We start from the raw sequence: 15,289 nt of genomic DNA on the forward strand, positions 1-15,289 counted from the left end.
AACAATGAGGAGGTTAAGAGACTTCTGGTGATCATAGAAAGCAACTTTAGATCTCTTAAATAATTTAGATAATTGCATTAAGAAAAGTGTGTTCTCCAAACTGTGCTGTTGAAATATTCTATCCATTTTTGAAAACGGTTTTAGACACAAAAATTGTCACATTTTAAAAAGGAAAAAAATAAAATAAACAAAAGCAGTGGCAATGCCACACAGTATGGTGTTTGTAAACATGTTTGTATCATATTCTATACACTCTAATGGAATTCATATACAATTAGTCAATGATGTGGACACAGACAGATTTTCTACTCTTTGATTTAAAAGTTGCTATCAATGCCTTCTGTTTTGAGATTCTTCAGGATCCCAAGTTGCTCAACAGAACAGACATTTGGCATAGTGTGAATAAAACTTCAATATTTATTGTGGGTGTAATGACAGTCAGCTAATGAAATGAGACTTACAAAAACGTAGCAATTTCTTTGGAAGAACTAAAAACTTCCATTTTATTGCACACATAAAAAAGGGGTCTACAAATAAAAATGTTTTAAAGGATTTGCAATCAGTGCACAATATCCAACCCAGTTTTGACTAATTTCTATAAATTGTGTGTTTTCTAATGTATTTTTGAAACAAAAAAATAATAAGAATTCACAAGTAAAATTTCATGAATAAAATAAATTAAATTAAATATAAATAGACTTGTTTCAAAGGTTCTTTTAACTATTGCATTATCCAGTTTAGGGTTTGACCAGTGTAAGGATTTTAAATGGTCAAATTCATTCAGACCTACTAAAACCGCTAACGTTAGCATTGCTAGTAATTAATGGTCAGCTGTGGTATTCCTGCAGTGCTTAGAAATCTGTTTCATCTTGAATTTCTTTGGTCATAAATAGACAAAGAGACAAAATGTTTGCCACCTATGATTTTTCTGGTAAGGTAAACATAAATTGAGTGTAAAGTCGTTATAAAACTCAAACCTGGTGGTGCATTATGTCAGGTTTGGTCATTGCTGTGTGTATTCCTGGCAAAATGTGCCAGATAACCTGAAATTACTTAACATATGGTTTTTGTGTTTTATTAACCATGGAGAAAGTTTGTTCATGTAAAGCAGATTAAGTCATAAACACATTTCTGTTACTTGTCCTAGCTTTTTCCTCTGAAGCGGATGTGGATGATGTAGAATCATCTGACCTTAGATCTACTACACTCAGTAAAGTTGCAACGCTAAGCAACTTTCTGTATGACACCTTTTGCCATGGACCCATGACAAAGCCAGGAAGCTCTAATCCAAAACTAAAATGTGCACAGCTCTTACCTGATCAGGTAGCAGCAGAAGAGGAGGCTGAGGATGAAGACAAAGATGGCTGTCCCAAAGACCACAATGTAGATATTAAGAGGAAGGTTCTGGAACCCTATATTTGGCATCTTGAAACCGTAGTGTGGGAAATCGGAGCTCATGGATATTCTAGATGAAGAGAGACACATAACATGCAAAACATAATTAGTTGCACATTCTGTCTGCACTGAGAGTCAAATAATATGTGTTGACATAAGACAGTACAAAGTAAATCTAAAAGTTTGTTTGAACATTTTTATTTTGAATCTTTTGTATTGTGAATGAACAGCTCAGGTATTTTAAATGTTAGTGCAAACATATTGTGCATCCCCTAAATGTAATGTTCAACCGTATAAATGCACCTTTTAAATTTTGTCTTTTGCTCATTTGTGCAAAAGCAAAATGCTGTAGATGTGCATAAACTGGTTAAACCTAAAAAATACATAATTTAAATTGAAATCAAATAGCAGATGAATCTCTCAATGTCCAACAAATAGCATAGAGGCAATATGGCATGCATAAAATTTAGCTTTATTTATGGCTAATACAATTTAATGGAGCTATATGCACATACAACCCTGCTACAGTGCCTGGTAACAGTATTAGTACCCCTGGAACTTTTTCATATTTCATCCTGTTACAAACACAAAGATCAAAGTATTTCCTTTTGATTTGTTGACCAAAAGAGAACGAAGATAGGACATTTTTTCCAAAAGCTTTTTCCAACTAAAAACCTAAATTTCAAATACTAAGACCTGTTAGCAATTTATAAATTAAGAATAAATAGATGTGTGTTGTTCTATCTGTCACATGCTCACTGATGTTGGTGGCTGCAACAGAACAGAAATGTGAAAAAGTTTAAAGGGAAAGTGGATTAATTCTGCAAGGTGCTGATTGTGGCTATTATGCTACAGCAAGAAAAAAAAAAGCTTAAACTATCTGCATATCATTTGTTTAAACAAACCCCATCATTAAAGCCGTATAAACTAATTCATAAAAGTTATGCCATACCAATAACAGCCTATTGGTCAAGTACTCCCACTCAAAAGGAACATGACTAGACATGTCCACATCTTCACTTAAAAGGGACCCTGGAAGAGGAGGAGGAGCAGTAGGAGGAGGGGATGACAGGAATAGCTGTCTGCTCCTTTAGGGATGCTGTCTCAGGCCTCACCCCACCCCAAACAGCTTCATTCCCCGACACTCCCCCCTGTGGAAACTTTTAGGACCATTAACAATCCCCTGGATAACCATAAACTCGCCCCCACACAAATGGGCACTCAGTTATACAACATTAGGATAAACTCAGCCCCTGCTAAATCCAGTCCTTGCATAAGGAACCCCTCCTTCTCAACACCTGTAAGATATGCCTCTCTAAAGCTTTATGCAATTTGGATAAATGTCTAGACATCTTACTGTGACTAAAAATTAGCAGCTGGGCTAAGTTTCATGGATGACTGCAGCAAACAAGTATGCAGGACAGGAAGTTTAATGAGGACACAAAGGCCGGTCAGGTTGTGCGGAGCTGCATAAGAACTGAAAGTCAACAGTCTTTAAATATCAGTCTTTAAAGATATCATCATGCCTAAAAGTTTTAGCAGCTGGCAGGGGATTTCGCTCAGCTCTTTACATAAATCTTTGACAGGGCAAACAATTTAGCTGAGTGATGAGGCTGCTACATTACACTTGTTAAATGGATCCAACAGAGCTGCTACAAAAACATCACCCAATCGCTCCCACGAGGAGAGAGATTTTATGGCAGGTCATGGAAATTAAGTACTTGAGATTTCTTACCAACCCAACAGTTTAAAGTTGCTTTAATGAGATTCCAAAATAGGTTTGGATTGACCAGCTTTGAATTCTGCATACGGACCAACCCGTTGGTGCACACTGCTGGTCAGCTTGTCTAAATGAGGTTACTATACTTTTCCCTCACTTACAAATGGGACAAATTCACATGCAGAGTTAAACAAGTATTCTGATGGTTGATAAGTAGAAAGAGGGTCGCACCCCATATTAAGGTAACACTACTTTAGATGTCAGATTTTTCACAGTTCTTCTGTTAAGCAGTTATTGTTGAGTCAAACACTTTGACTCATTAAACAGCTAATATCAGCTTATTTGTCTCCCATTTTAAATCCATAAAATTTAAACAGGAAGAAAGAATAATTTTGTGCGACTTATGGTTCGTTCAAAACCACAATTCATTTCAGTGGATGTTTATTCTTTATTTTTTTGTAGGTCTACAAATCAAAACAAGAAAAAAAAATCATATACATGTATATATTTATATATTTAACACTACTGTAAAATTATAATTGAGGCCAAAACTATTAAAACCCCTGGCAGATTTACTTTTAAGTAACTGCACATAATTCACATATGCATATGAATGCATGTATCAAAGACATCATTGGTCCCTATATTTCCAGCTCTTTAATCTAAAGTTGAAGGTCTAACTTTGTAAGATCATCTGTCAGACATTTCCTTCCTTATTTGAACACAAACACGTCACTGAGCTACAACAAAATGACAAACATCCCTGGAAGGACAAAACAGTTTGACATTTCACCATTCTTTTAATAAATTATCGTATTACTTATCGTTAAAATGACTTGATAAAACATGTATATTCATGCAGACCACAGATTCATGCGTGCGCCATTTCTTTTGATGTACACATACCCAAGTGGTGCCTTCATGCTGAAGAACAGAAAAGTCTGCCTAGACTTGCAGCACAGGCCTCTGTGAAGTGACATAATGTGTTGTTGAAAAAGAAACTTGTGAGTTTGCTGCAGGTAAGATTTTTGGACCACAGTACTTCTGTCTCCCTTTCATATCAGCTCACATTGAACCCGTGCCCCTCTCCACTGTGACTCCTTTTTGGTGTCTCTGATGAAAGACATAGCCACCTCCCCTTTCTCATCGACAGTCAAAATCTTCATTGTATTAAACTAAGATTTTATGGAGAAGACAAATACAAAGTACCTATTAGTCACATTAGGGGGCAAAGCAAACCTTTGGAAGAAGATGAGACCATATTTTAACTTTTTGCACTTTGCGCTAGGTGCTATGTGTGACAGAAAACTAACACTCCACAGGACACTGTACACGCCCTACACACAATTGAAAATGGTGGCGGCAGCATCATGTTGTGGGAATGCTCGTCAGCAGAAGCAGATTTTAAAATGTATGGAGCTAAATATGGTCCAACACTGAAAGAACACACTTAAAAATGGTGCAGAGGTGAGCAACTACTAAGCATACAATCATATTGTCCCAGTCAAAGTCCAGACCTACACCCAATTGAGAATCCGTAGCAAAACTTTAATATTATAATTTCCAATCCTCTCAGCTTGAGTGATACTGCAGACTTGGAATAGGCAAAATTTTCTGCCTCTAGATGTACAAAACTGGTAGAAGACTTGCAGGTACGATTGAAGCAAAAGGGGAGCCGACTGTTCATCCCCATCAAACTATTATTAATGAAACATTTTGAAAAAGCATATTTTTTCCTTCTGCTCCACAATGCATGTGCTACTTTGAGTAATGTTGTCACATAAAAGTCCCAGTAACCATTTGTGGTTGTGGACATGTGGTTCAAATAAATAACCAAGAAGAAAACTTTATTCTTGACAGATTAACAAGCTTAAAGATTACCATTTTGTCCAGCCCCAATAAATAAACCTAACTTTTCATTTTTGTCTGCTGAATTTAAAAAGGTATGATTCACTTTTTTTCTGTTATGGTTGTAATTTTCTTCTGGTACCTCTGTTTAAATAATTACCACTGTCAGCATTTTAACCAATATACAAACATACTTGAACATTAATATAGTCTTAGTTTTTGGCAAAAGTGTGGTGGTTACGTGACACTATGAGCATGTAACCACCAAACATCTATGTATTTTAGGTCTTTAGAGGACTTTATTGTAAAAATGTCATTACTCATGGAAATTAGACTATGTGACTCAGTTTTCAACTAGGAGCCACGTTGTTGAATCTGCCAACAACTCCTTTGGTGTCAAGAATCGCTGACTGACAGTATCTTGGGAGCACCCAGTGATCCAGAAATCCAAACCCACTCGCAGTTAACATCCCACATAACCCAGAAATGCATCGAGAGTGAAACACTGCCAATGAGTGTATATGAACAACATTACACTCAGGCTGGTGAGAAATTCGAGGAAAAAAAAAAAAGAAACTAGAAGAGAAGCAAATGGCTGAGTTTTCCATGCAGGTCAGTGATGACTCAGTGGTTTCACAAAGTTATGGTGAATAACTTCCACCATTATCCAAACAAGTGAGACATAATTCTTTGTTTAGTGACAGTATTTTCTGAACAAAGGTTGACAGGCTTGCAATTTTATAAAACAGAGCTCAATGAGGTTTCTCTGGTGCCCTGGATCTTTAAAAACTGAATACATATTTTACTTGGTAAGTAATTACATTGTTTTTCACAAGTAGTGTAATTGTGAAGAAAAAGAATGCAAGTATCCAATTAAGAACATTTAATATGCCCCAACTCTATTGGATTCTATAAAATGGTTTGTTTCCATTTCAGCTTTTCCTGTGATGTAATTCCAAACTGCCCAAGGGATTAATCCCATAAGAGAAGGTAAACATGGTATGATATGCTAACTAACAGCATCGCATGGCTGCTAAACGGTAGAAATGATTTCATCTTTCATTCCAACTCTCTTACCAATCGTCTCTTCTCTCTCACTTATTTGTTTTCACATGGCCTCACCCCACTACGTAATGAGCAACAAGAATGTGCACAGCACGTCACATTCATGAGAGATGAGAAAGAGCAGACACAATGCTCCTCGGTTTTAGACGATAAGAAATATATCGTTTAACTTTTAAATTTTAAATCATACTGTTAAAATGCCTTGAAATGCCAAAAACCTAATTTTGTATCGAGATGTTTTTTTTGGGGGGGGTTCTTCCCCACAAGAGCAAAAATAAATGTGCTTACTTTAAAAGGAAAAAAAGATAGATCACAGTAGTTTTAAACCATTTAGTTACTACTCTTTTTAATGTTGCTACATATAGCAACATTAAAGTTGCTATATGTTGCTCCTTAAGATTCTATTTTTATTTGTTGGTTTTCACTGACTCCTGTTTATACTAGTTTTAAGTTCTTGATTTTTTTTTTTTTTTTATTATTAACCTTATCTGTTCCTTGCAGATGCTAATTTTCTGTGTAAACAGGGGATTTACCAGGCTAGTTTGGTACTTTTTATTACCATAACGCTGTTCTTGATTATGTGGGAACTTCCTGTAGGGATCGCAAAACAGCTGATACGCCTCTTAGTCCTACTCATCTCAATCTACACATTATTTGAAATTGTTCAAAAGACAATTCCGAAACATAAAAAAAAACCATCCGCTCCACGCAAACAAAAACCTCTGGCCAATCAATACTACACAGTGGACCAGAGGTCAACATTTCATGAGGGGACTTTCTAGTTACTACATGAGTCATCAAGACATATTTGCTCAATACAACAGTTTCATTTTGACCGGTGCTGTCGGTCAAAACAAATATTTGCTGTAGTTTTCCTGTCATCACCATAAATGATCAGTTTAATGTGATATTATTTCCCAAAATGCTTGGCCACTCCAAATAACTAGCAAAAGTGTGACAAGATAAAAATAAAGTTATTTAATAAAGCAGCTAATTTTACAAGTTTTGCTTAAACACAACTGTCTTGAGCTTGATGTACCCAATAGACGGTTTAACATTACTGCAAATACAAAAATAAGCACTGTTCACGTGTTATTACTACATAGAATTTAGGTCAATTGAAAGTCTTAAACTGATCAAGTTTCAGTCAGATCTGTGACTGACTGTGGATTTTGTTATTTTGACAGCTGTGAGACTATCGGTGTATCCATCTTTTACATGGTCTGCACAGCAACTGCTGTGAGGTCAGTATAATTTAGCAGAGGTCTCAATCCTTGCTCAATCTGTTGTGAAAAAAAAAAACATATTAAAAATGTATTTTTTTTTTCAGACTCAGGTGAACCACGGTGAGAGACATTATCAACAAAAGGGGAAAATGTGGAACTCTAAGGAACCTTCCCAAGATTCGCTGACAATAATTACTCAAAGAGCAGATTCACCACTCCTCCAGGACACAAACAAACCCAGAACAACAAGGTGTGAAACACTGGAGACCTCACTTGTCTCAGTTAATGTCAGAGTTAATGTTTCAACAAGAAGAAAGAGACTGGACGGAGATGTGTTATCCTTGGAAGAGTTCCAATGTCAAAACCTTAGCTGACACAAAACATCTTGATGTTTCCCAAGCTCTTTGGGGAAAACTTAGTTGATTGGTGAAACAAAAGTTCAACTTCTTGGAAAATGGCCCTTCTTTCACATCTGGCAAAAAACTAACAGCATTCTAAAAATAGAACATCACCTGCATGTAAACATGGTGTGCTTAGAGAGATGGCCTGGGACTGGTTAGTAACTTTAACTTCAATCTCTTTTTGAATTCTGCTCTAGTGTCTGGCCTTAAGAGACCTTTCACTCAATGATCTAATGCGGACCAGCAGCTCAAATAATTAGGCTCAAATAAAACAAAAGGCATGGTTTGGGCTATCCAGACTTAAATACAATCGAGATGCTGTGGCATGACTATAAACAAAACCTTTCAATGTGGCTGAAATAAAACAAATCCACAAAGCAGAGTGAGGGGAATTTCCTCAACAGCAATATAAAAACTGATGCCGGATTACTGGTCATTAATTATGGTACATTAACCGCTGAAAATAGTAGCATAGCCAGTTATTAGGTTTAGAAAAGTGCTTCTTGTATTTACACAAGGTATGTTTGATAATACAATCTGAAGATCTGAACCATGCAGTTGTGAAAAATAAAAGCTTATAGAAGGAGCAAATACTTTTACAAAGAACTGAATGTCCTGTGTCACAAAGCTGGATTTCCTGTCTCTATTGATCTTTTAGGCAAAACAATTAGCCTCCCCATCTTCCTTAGTAAGTAAGTTAAACCTTGCATAACTTATTTGTCATGCTTGGCAGACTTTGGGTTTTATCAATTGCAATAAAACCCCACAGCCACCCACCTCTCCTCCCAGACGATATTCTTTATTGTGACTGAGCCATTTGCACACATATTACAAGAGCAAACAATGACCTGCTAAGCCTATATGCCTCAAATTTTCATTTCAAACAGCTGATGAGTCAGACAGCCACTGTTTTCAATCAAAGAAGCAGTAAAAATGCCAAGCCTAAACAACACTCCACACTTTACTTTCCAGGTTCATGTGGTCATTTTAACAAATACCACAATGCTTCCTGTAAATAATACCCGTTTCACTTTGGCTTCGTACAGTAGTTCTTGTCAGCGGTCTACTGAATAATAGTTACACATCTGAATGAGAAGTGGAAATTTCCACTAGCTGCCACGAGATGTGCTCATCTGAAACTTTATATGCCAAAGGGCAGCAACAACCAGCAGGGCCCCATGGGGCGAGGAAGGGGCTCATTAAAATGTGCTGGCAGATCATGAAGTGCCTGTGATTAAATGATACTTCAATCACATGCAGTCCACCCTCATAGTGTCAAACCAAATATACATCATGTTTTAAAAAAAGGTTGGTCTAACGCACAGCTTAAGCCAGGGGTGGGCACTCCTGGTCCTGGAGGGCCGGTGTCCTGCAACTTCAGCTGTTGGATTCAGGTGTGTTGGACCAGGGAGACATCTAAGAGTTGCAGGACACCGGCCCTCCAGGACCAGGAGTGCCCACCCCTGGCTTAAGCAGATCCATTAATTACAAAGTTTCTTATACAGAACAAGTAATAGGGGACTTATTCAGAATAGTACACCACTTATTTCTCCTCATTTACTTATTTCTTGGCTTTTCTCACAAATGATATGAGCACAGACAGGATAAAAGAATCAGATTAGCATGGATTCACCAACTTTATCTTTCAAACCCCTGAAAGTCAAAATAGACACATGCCAGAGTCACATCATCTAGCCAGCCTTATGTTCATAATAGTGGTAGGAGAACCTTTTAAGTCTTCAAATAAACTCACAATAACACAAAATCTGTGTCTGTCAGGGAATGTGGCACAATAGTGAGTGTGGATGGATGAGATGATCTATGGTGTAGTGCTTTATGTGGTTGGTTCATAGAAAAGCTTTTCAAATAGTTGTTACCAACACAAAAGCCAGTATTTCTGGAGATGCGCCAAGTAACTGAGTAATTGGACACTTTTCAGTTTCATCAGTGAACGCACCATCATCTAAGTAAGGTCTACCAGACCAACACTCTTTGGTAATGAAGTTGTTACTGCAGGAAGAAGTCCAAAAAGTTAGCTATTTTCAGCATCACTGACTTGTTTACTGACAAAAGAAAGAGCTCACTTTCAAACTGATTTATTGAACTGGTGGAAAATTTGCAATTGGTAAAGTCAGACATGAGCATACTTTAACGGGTAACTGGAACATGCGGAAAAAACGTTTTCTCTTGATTTTGAGGTCACAAGAAAGCTTTTTCCTTTATAGAAACAAAAAGATATTGACAATAAACTCATTGTAATGACGCAACAGCGGATGCAGATAACAATAATAAAATCCCTGAAATTGGTAAAAATATGCAATATCTCAAAATGTGCTTATCAAAATAGAACCACTGGAGGTTAAAGAAGCATTTCTCACAACAATAATTAACTTTACTGAAGCTAAATTCAGCAACTCACCCTAAACAAGCTTAAAAATAATTTTTTAAAAAGCATTATTTATTTTTATTTATTTTTACCTCCACTACAGTTGGTGATTTGATCTCCTTCCCCCTGTGCTCTCCATCATTTCTCAGAGCACTCAGGGTAACTCAAGCTGACACAAACATGGGAGAACTGACACAAACAGCTGTCTAATGGCACTTACATCCCCTACCATCTCATGACCCTCTCGTTTCCCTCTTAACAGTACTCAATGTCACCTTATTGTGAGCTGTCACCAAACTTTAAGCTTTTACTTTCTTTTCTGACTCCCAATTGTAATTTCTGGCATGCGTATTTAGGTTTTGTTTCAGCAACCACGCCTCATTAAATCAACATGTAGTGAAAATGTTCAGCTTTAAAGTTGTGAATGGCGCAAAATCAGTAACACTTGAATAAAGAAAAGGTTACGTGCAAGCTTTAATAAATGTATCAAAGTTTGTTTCTTCAGCTGCTAAAAGCAGAGTGTAGGTCAACATGGTATAGGTCACAGTCACTAAAAATAAAACTTGTTATGTCAGGGTGAGTATTACAAGTAGTAAGTTAAAAACAGCCTCACTGAAGTCCAACTAAGATCAGCTCTTAACAGTATCTGACCTTAAGCTGGTAAAAAATAAACGTGCTATACGCTATACGTTTCACTTCAGTAAATCTGAATAATTTCTGCCGGAGTTGGCCACCTGCCACAAGAGGGAGGTCAATATATAACTGGTGGATCCAAATACAGATTAACTGAGTACCATAATTTAAAATTAACCGCTAGCTAGTTTAGAATGAGTGCTTATAAAGCCGTCACAACAAACATCTGGAGGGCCACTTAATTCATTTCTTCTTTTGCCTATTTTTTCATAGTGCACCACCTTATGAGACTTTTTACACTCACAGAAACAAAATGGATGCTTGCAATAACGACTGTTTGCAATGCTCCTGTTAGAATCCTGCTACATGGCTGTCGCACAAAATTGCACAAGAAGTCCGGAGCACACGTTACAGCAGTTTGTGTTGCCACATGCAGTTGCTTTGGAAAATACACAGAAAATGTTAAAGCAGCAGTGCTCCTTGGTAAGCACTGAATGTACAGTCGACTCTTTGCACCTGAAGTATTGAAGCAGTCCAGCTTGTAAAAGTCAGACTGGAAAGGTTGTTGGTGGAAAGCTTTTGACAAGAACTACATTTAAAATAAACTTTTATGTAAGTTGACTAAATAAGCCTTTGCCTGGAGGAACTTGTCTACACTATAAGTAGTAATACTTACTTCCTCTTTAGCTTGGTCTTTACATAACTGGTATTAAAACACATGCAGCTATACATGACTTATTTTCCCCTTTGAAAAGAGTTACATACTTTATTAAAGGAGTGCTATGAATTTCAAGCCAACAGTTAAATACTGGGCACCTCAGTTTTTCTATTCTGCTCAAAATGCCATGCTAAAATCTGAGCTTGATGATTGGCTGTAGTTTCTGTCTTTCGTAAGGCAAATGTTGAAAAAAGAAAACGAAGACAAACCAGATTGGCCGGTGCTTGCCTTGATTTTAAAGGAAGTTCAGTTAGAGTTGCCCATGAGCTCCCTGGTGTTAAGTACAAAATAATATGTGTAGTTTTTTTTTTACAGTCTAGAAATGTGCCAATGTGATGAAAGCCAAATTTAATAATCTCTTAAAGCAACAGCAGGAAAACTTCAGGTTTTGGATCAGGGGTCTGATGAATGCTTTATATGGATTATCTGATTTAGGGTTACTGAGTGCACCTCAAATACACCTGAAAAACAACTAGCTAAATAAAACATCCTGGGCAACTTGAAGCAGGGCTTGGTCAAAGCAAAAAACAGACAATTTGTCATCCCAAATGCAGAACTGAAGCAACTAATAAGAAATTAACTTTACTGCTATAAATCCAACAACAGAAGACCCGACAGGAGTGCAAATAACTCGGCTGAGGACAAAGATAATGGAAATCTGATTCCTGTGAGAATGACTTTAGATAACCCCACAGGCCACTTTCACTTTTTTTGGAGGTACTCTATCCACAGTAATTCATATCATCTCAACTGTATGTTATATTAAGTGATAATTATTTCCATTCGGGGCAAATCTTTCAGTGTTTGGACCTGCTGCTCACTAGATTAGCTTTGGATGTATGTGTTCAGTACAGCCAGGCATAGCAGTTCATGGATTCATGCAGTAAGCAAAGCAAGCACTTGAGATGCAAATCGCACCCAAACAAGAAAAGAGCTGTCAACTCACTTTGGCTCACTACTCTTGTCACGTTTCCTCAACACAACAGAATAGGCCTTAATTTTAATACATTTAATGCCTGGCTGGGTTTAACTGCAGCCCTAAGTGTATTAACAACATTAAGCTGTTTCTGTGTCTATTCTGGATATTTGATAATGCAAAAACAGCACCAGATAACATCAGAGGTCAAATATATTTTTCTACACAATAGCACTGATACATTGACACAAGTGTTGGTGATACACACACATTCAGATAGTGCAACACAAGAAATTAACCAAAGTATCAGAGATTGACTGAAATCAGATGATTTTCAGCTGGACGGGCTCAGTGACAACTCAAAAATCCAATCTTTCTCCATTCAGTAAATGCACCACAAATCAATGCTACCCCTTTGGAAAGCAGTGCTCTTCCTTGTGAATGCTATGATAAAGTGAATGAGCAAAGTTAATTGCTTTCAGTATTAGAGTTTAAAGAGGAAATCAGAGAACACACTAAGCTGAAAGAAGCTACTTAAAAGAAAAAATGTTTTCTGTGATTTGTTGTTCATCGCTCATAGAGTTTGTGATAAATCAGCAGGTTAAAGTTTTAATATTCGTTCTGATTGCTTCCTTTCTATGCATTAGCACCTAGTTAAGATAACTAACTAGGCCAGTTATCATAAGGTTGAGCAAGTTTAGAAGAAAATGACCCTTCTTAGATTTATTTTATTTTTTTGATATGCTAGTAAGGCTCTGTGTTCTGTTTTTTGTTTTGCTTTTGTGGACAACTAATACCCCTTTCCTCCTATTGATCCTGGAGGATCAAGTTAAACAAACCTGAACTTTTGGGTCCGATCCACGCTCCCACAGAGGAATCTTCAATTTCCTGTTTAAAGATACAGACCGACAAGAAACACTGCAGGCTGTTGTCTGATGTGTATGTGACATATTTAAGAGTGCAGTCTGGTTAGGAAACCATTACTTCCCAAAACCACCTCCTATCCCCCAGCTAAGAGGGGCTAAGATGCTCCCGTTAATGTTGTTTCCATTATGAAGAATTGGACTTTAACGTGATTGCTGTTATAACTGGCTGGTTGGTTTTGGGTCAGAGTTTAGCTGTACACCAACGTTGATGCTCCTGAGTAAAACCATTACATCGATGTAATTGTTGTCATTTGTTTAAACTGGACACCCGGATGGTTTGAAATGATCGTTCCTCCGGATCTTACCCATCCTCGGAGACTTTATTACTTTACAGCAGGACTGAACACAAATAGGAGGCTAGTTAAGCTAGCAGCGCTAACCTTTTAGCTGCTACAAATGACATAACTTATAACTCGAGCGTTATGCTGACCGAGTTAACCTATATTAAATATATTTTTAGGAAGCTTTTAGCCAGAATAAAGCAGTCTTCTTGTTCATGTTTAAGTATTTGTGACCTTAAATGATGTCTTTGGTGCTCAAAGTGCAGCTAAGATCAATTTAAGATCATTTAAAGTTGGCAGCATCATCCCCAAGTTGCTGTTTGAGTATACAGTGAGCTAAAAAAAAAAAAAACATAAACAGAGACTCACCGGTGATTTCCCCTTCAGCTCCTTTAGTAGCTTTAAATATCTGCTGTGTGTTTCTTCACAAAACCAGACTGTTACTGAAAGCAGACCCAAACTGAAAGCAGTCCAAACGACAAAAAATGTCCCCTTTTTTTATCTGGATGTTACGCAAAACCTTGCGGCGAGGCGACCTCCTCATCACACACAGCTCCGCTCCGCCCGTCCGACCGTCCGTCCGTCTGTCTGTAGGTCTGTGTGACGTTCGCTCTGCTGCTGCTACTGCTACTGGAGGCTCCGATCGCTTAAATTAAACTGGTCGGAACTCAAGAAGGCAAATGGTCCCTAGTGGATGAATTTTACTGAAGCAGGGGTTCGCGGTTAACGAAGAGAAACTCACGTTTCTAGCTATCGACAATCGTCCTTGGCAGTCTGCACGATTTGCACGTACGCGGTTACTCGCCCACTACCACCAGTGGGTAGATCCCACCTCCTCCCAGTCAGATCGGCGCTAAGGAGGAGGAGGAGGAAGAGGAGGAGGAGTGGAGCTACATGCAAGATTAAAGCACAGGGAGCCTTGTGGATGAGATGCTTACACTGTGAGAGGAGGATGAAGATGTATGGTGATTAAAAATTAAAACAAAATCGTACATTTAGAGTTAATATATTTTACCTAAAGAATTAACTTAATTATCCAGTAAGTCAAACTGGAAGCATAAACAAACTGTAAAAATGTCGAGATTATTATTTCATTCAGAAATGTCAAAAGTATCCAAATTATTATCCATGCTTATCAGATTTAATTGGTGATTTAATTAAATTCCCCTTGAACATTTTCACATTTTGTCAGGTTGCAACCTTGGGCTTTTGTGTAAGTAAGCACAAAGTACTGCCTAATTGTGAGGTGAAAGGAAAATGACAGAAGGTTTCCAAATTAATTAAAAAAATAGAAATGTGAAAATTGTGCTATGCCATTGTATTCATCTCCCCCAAATCAAATCAGGTTTGACGGCGATCACTAATTAGTAATTAGTACATACCTGTGTATTGCCAGAATTTATGCAGCTGTTCTCTAAATGGCTGAGAAGTTTGCCAAAGAACATCTGTGAACATGCATCTTCACAAAGTAAAGCAGACAGGCCTGAGAGGAAGTATGACTAAGTTTATATTAGGTAACAAAATATTATATAAGGCTTTGATCGTCTCACGAAGCGCTACTACATCCGTCATCTGAAAATGTAAAGAAAATATGGCACAACAGTTAAGGAGAGCATTAATCAGAAAAGCAAGAAAGAGGCCTCGAATGACAGAGATCCACAGTTCAGGAAAAAGAATGTGGTGACAACACAACTACTAGTTGGACACACTATACATCTGGCATTTGTGGAAGAGGGAGAAAAAGACAACTATTGTGGGGAAAAAGCCACAAGAA

At 37.5% G+C, this 15,289-nt stretch overlaps 1 protein-coding gene across 2 annotated transcripts in view; it reads right to left on the reverse strand.

Moving 5' to 3' along the window:
- rnf24 (ring finger protein 24) overlaps nucleotides 1-13,160 on the reverse strand; it is a 29,419-nt gene extending 16,259 nt beyond the window's left edge. The window contains exons 1-2 of one of the 2 annotated variants that reach the window (XM_044114827.1): nucleotides 13,148-13,160; nucleotides 1,316-1,465 (exon numbers count right to left, since the gene is read on the reverse strand). In XM_044114827.1, the coding sequence (XP_043970762.1) occupies nucleotides 1,316-1,458 (143 nt within the window). In that variant the 5' untranslated portion in view covers nucleotides 1,459-1,465; nucleotides 13,148-13,160. Of the gene's footprint in view, nucleotides 1-1,315; nucleotides 1,466-4,021; nucleotides 4,078-13,147 lie in introns of those variants that run through there. The other variant, XM_044114826.1, reaches the window with a different exon arrangement.
- Between the last annotated feature and the right edge of the window lie 2,129 nt (nucleotides 13,161-15,289).

The sequence above is a fragment of the Gambusia affinis genome, linkage group LG04 (genome assembly GCF_019740435.1).
Source record: "Gambusia affinis linkage group LG04, SWU_Gaff_1.0, whole genome shotgun sequence".
Lineage (NCBI taxonomy): Eukaryota > Metazoa > Chordata > Actinopteri > Cyprinodontiformes > Poeciliidae > Gambusia > Gambusia affinis.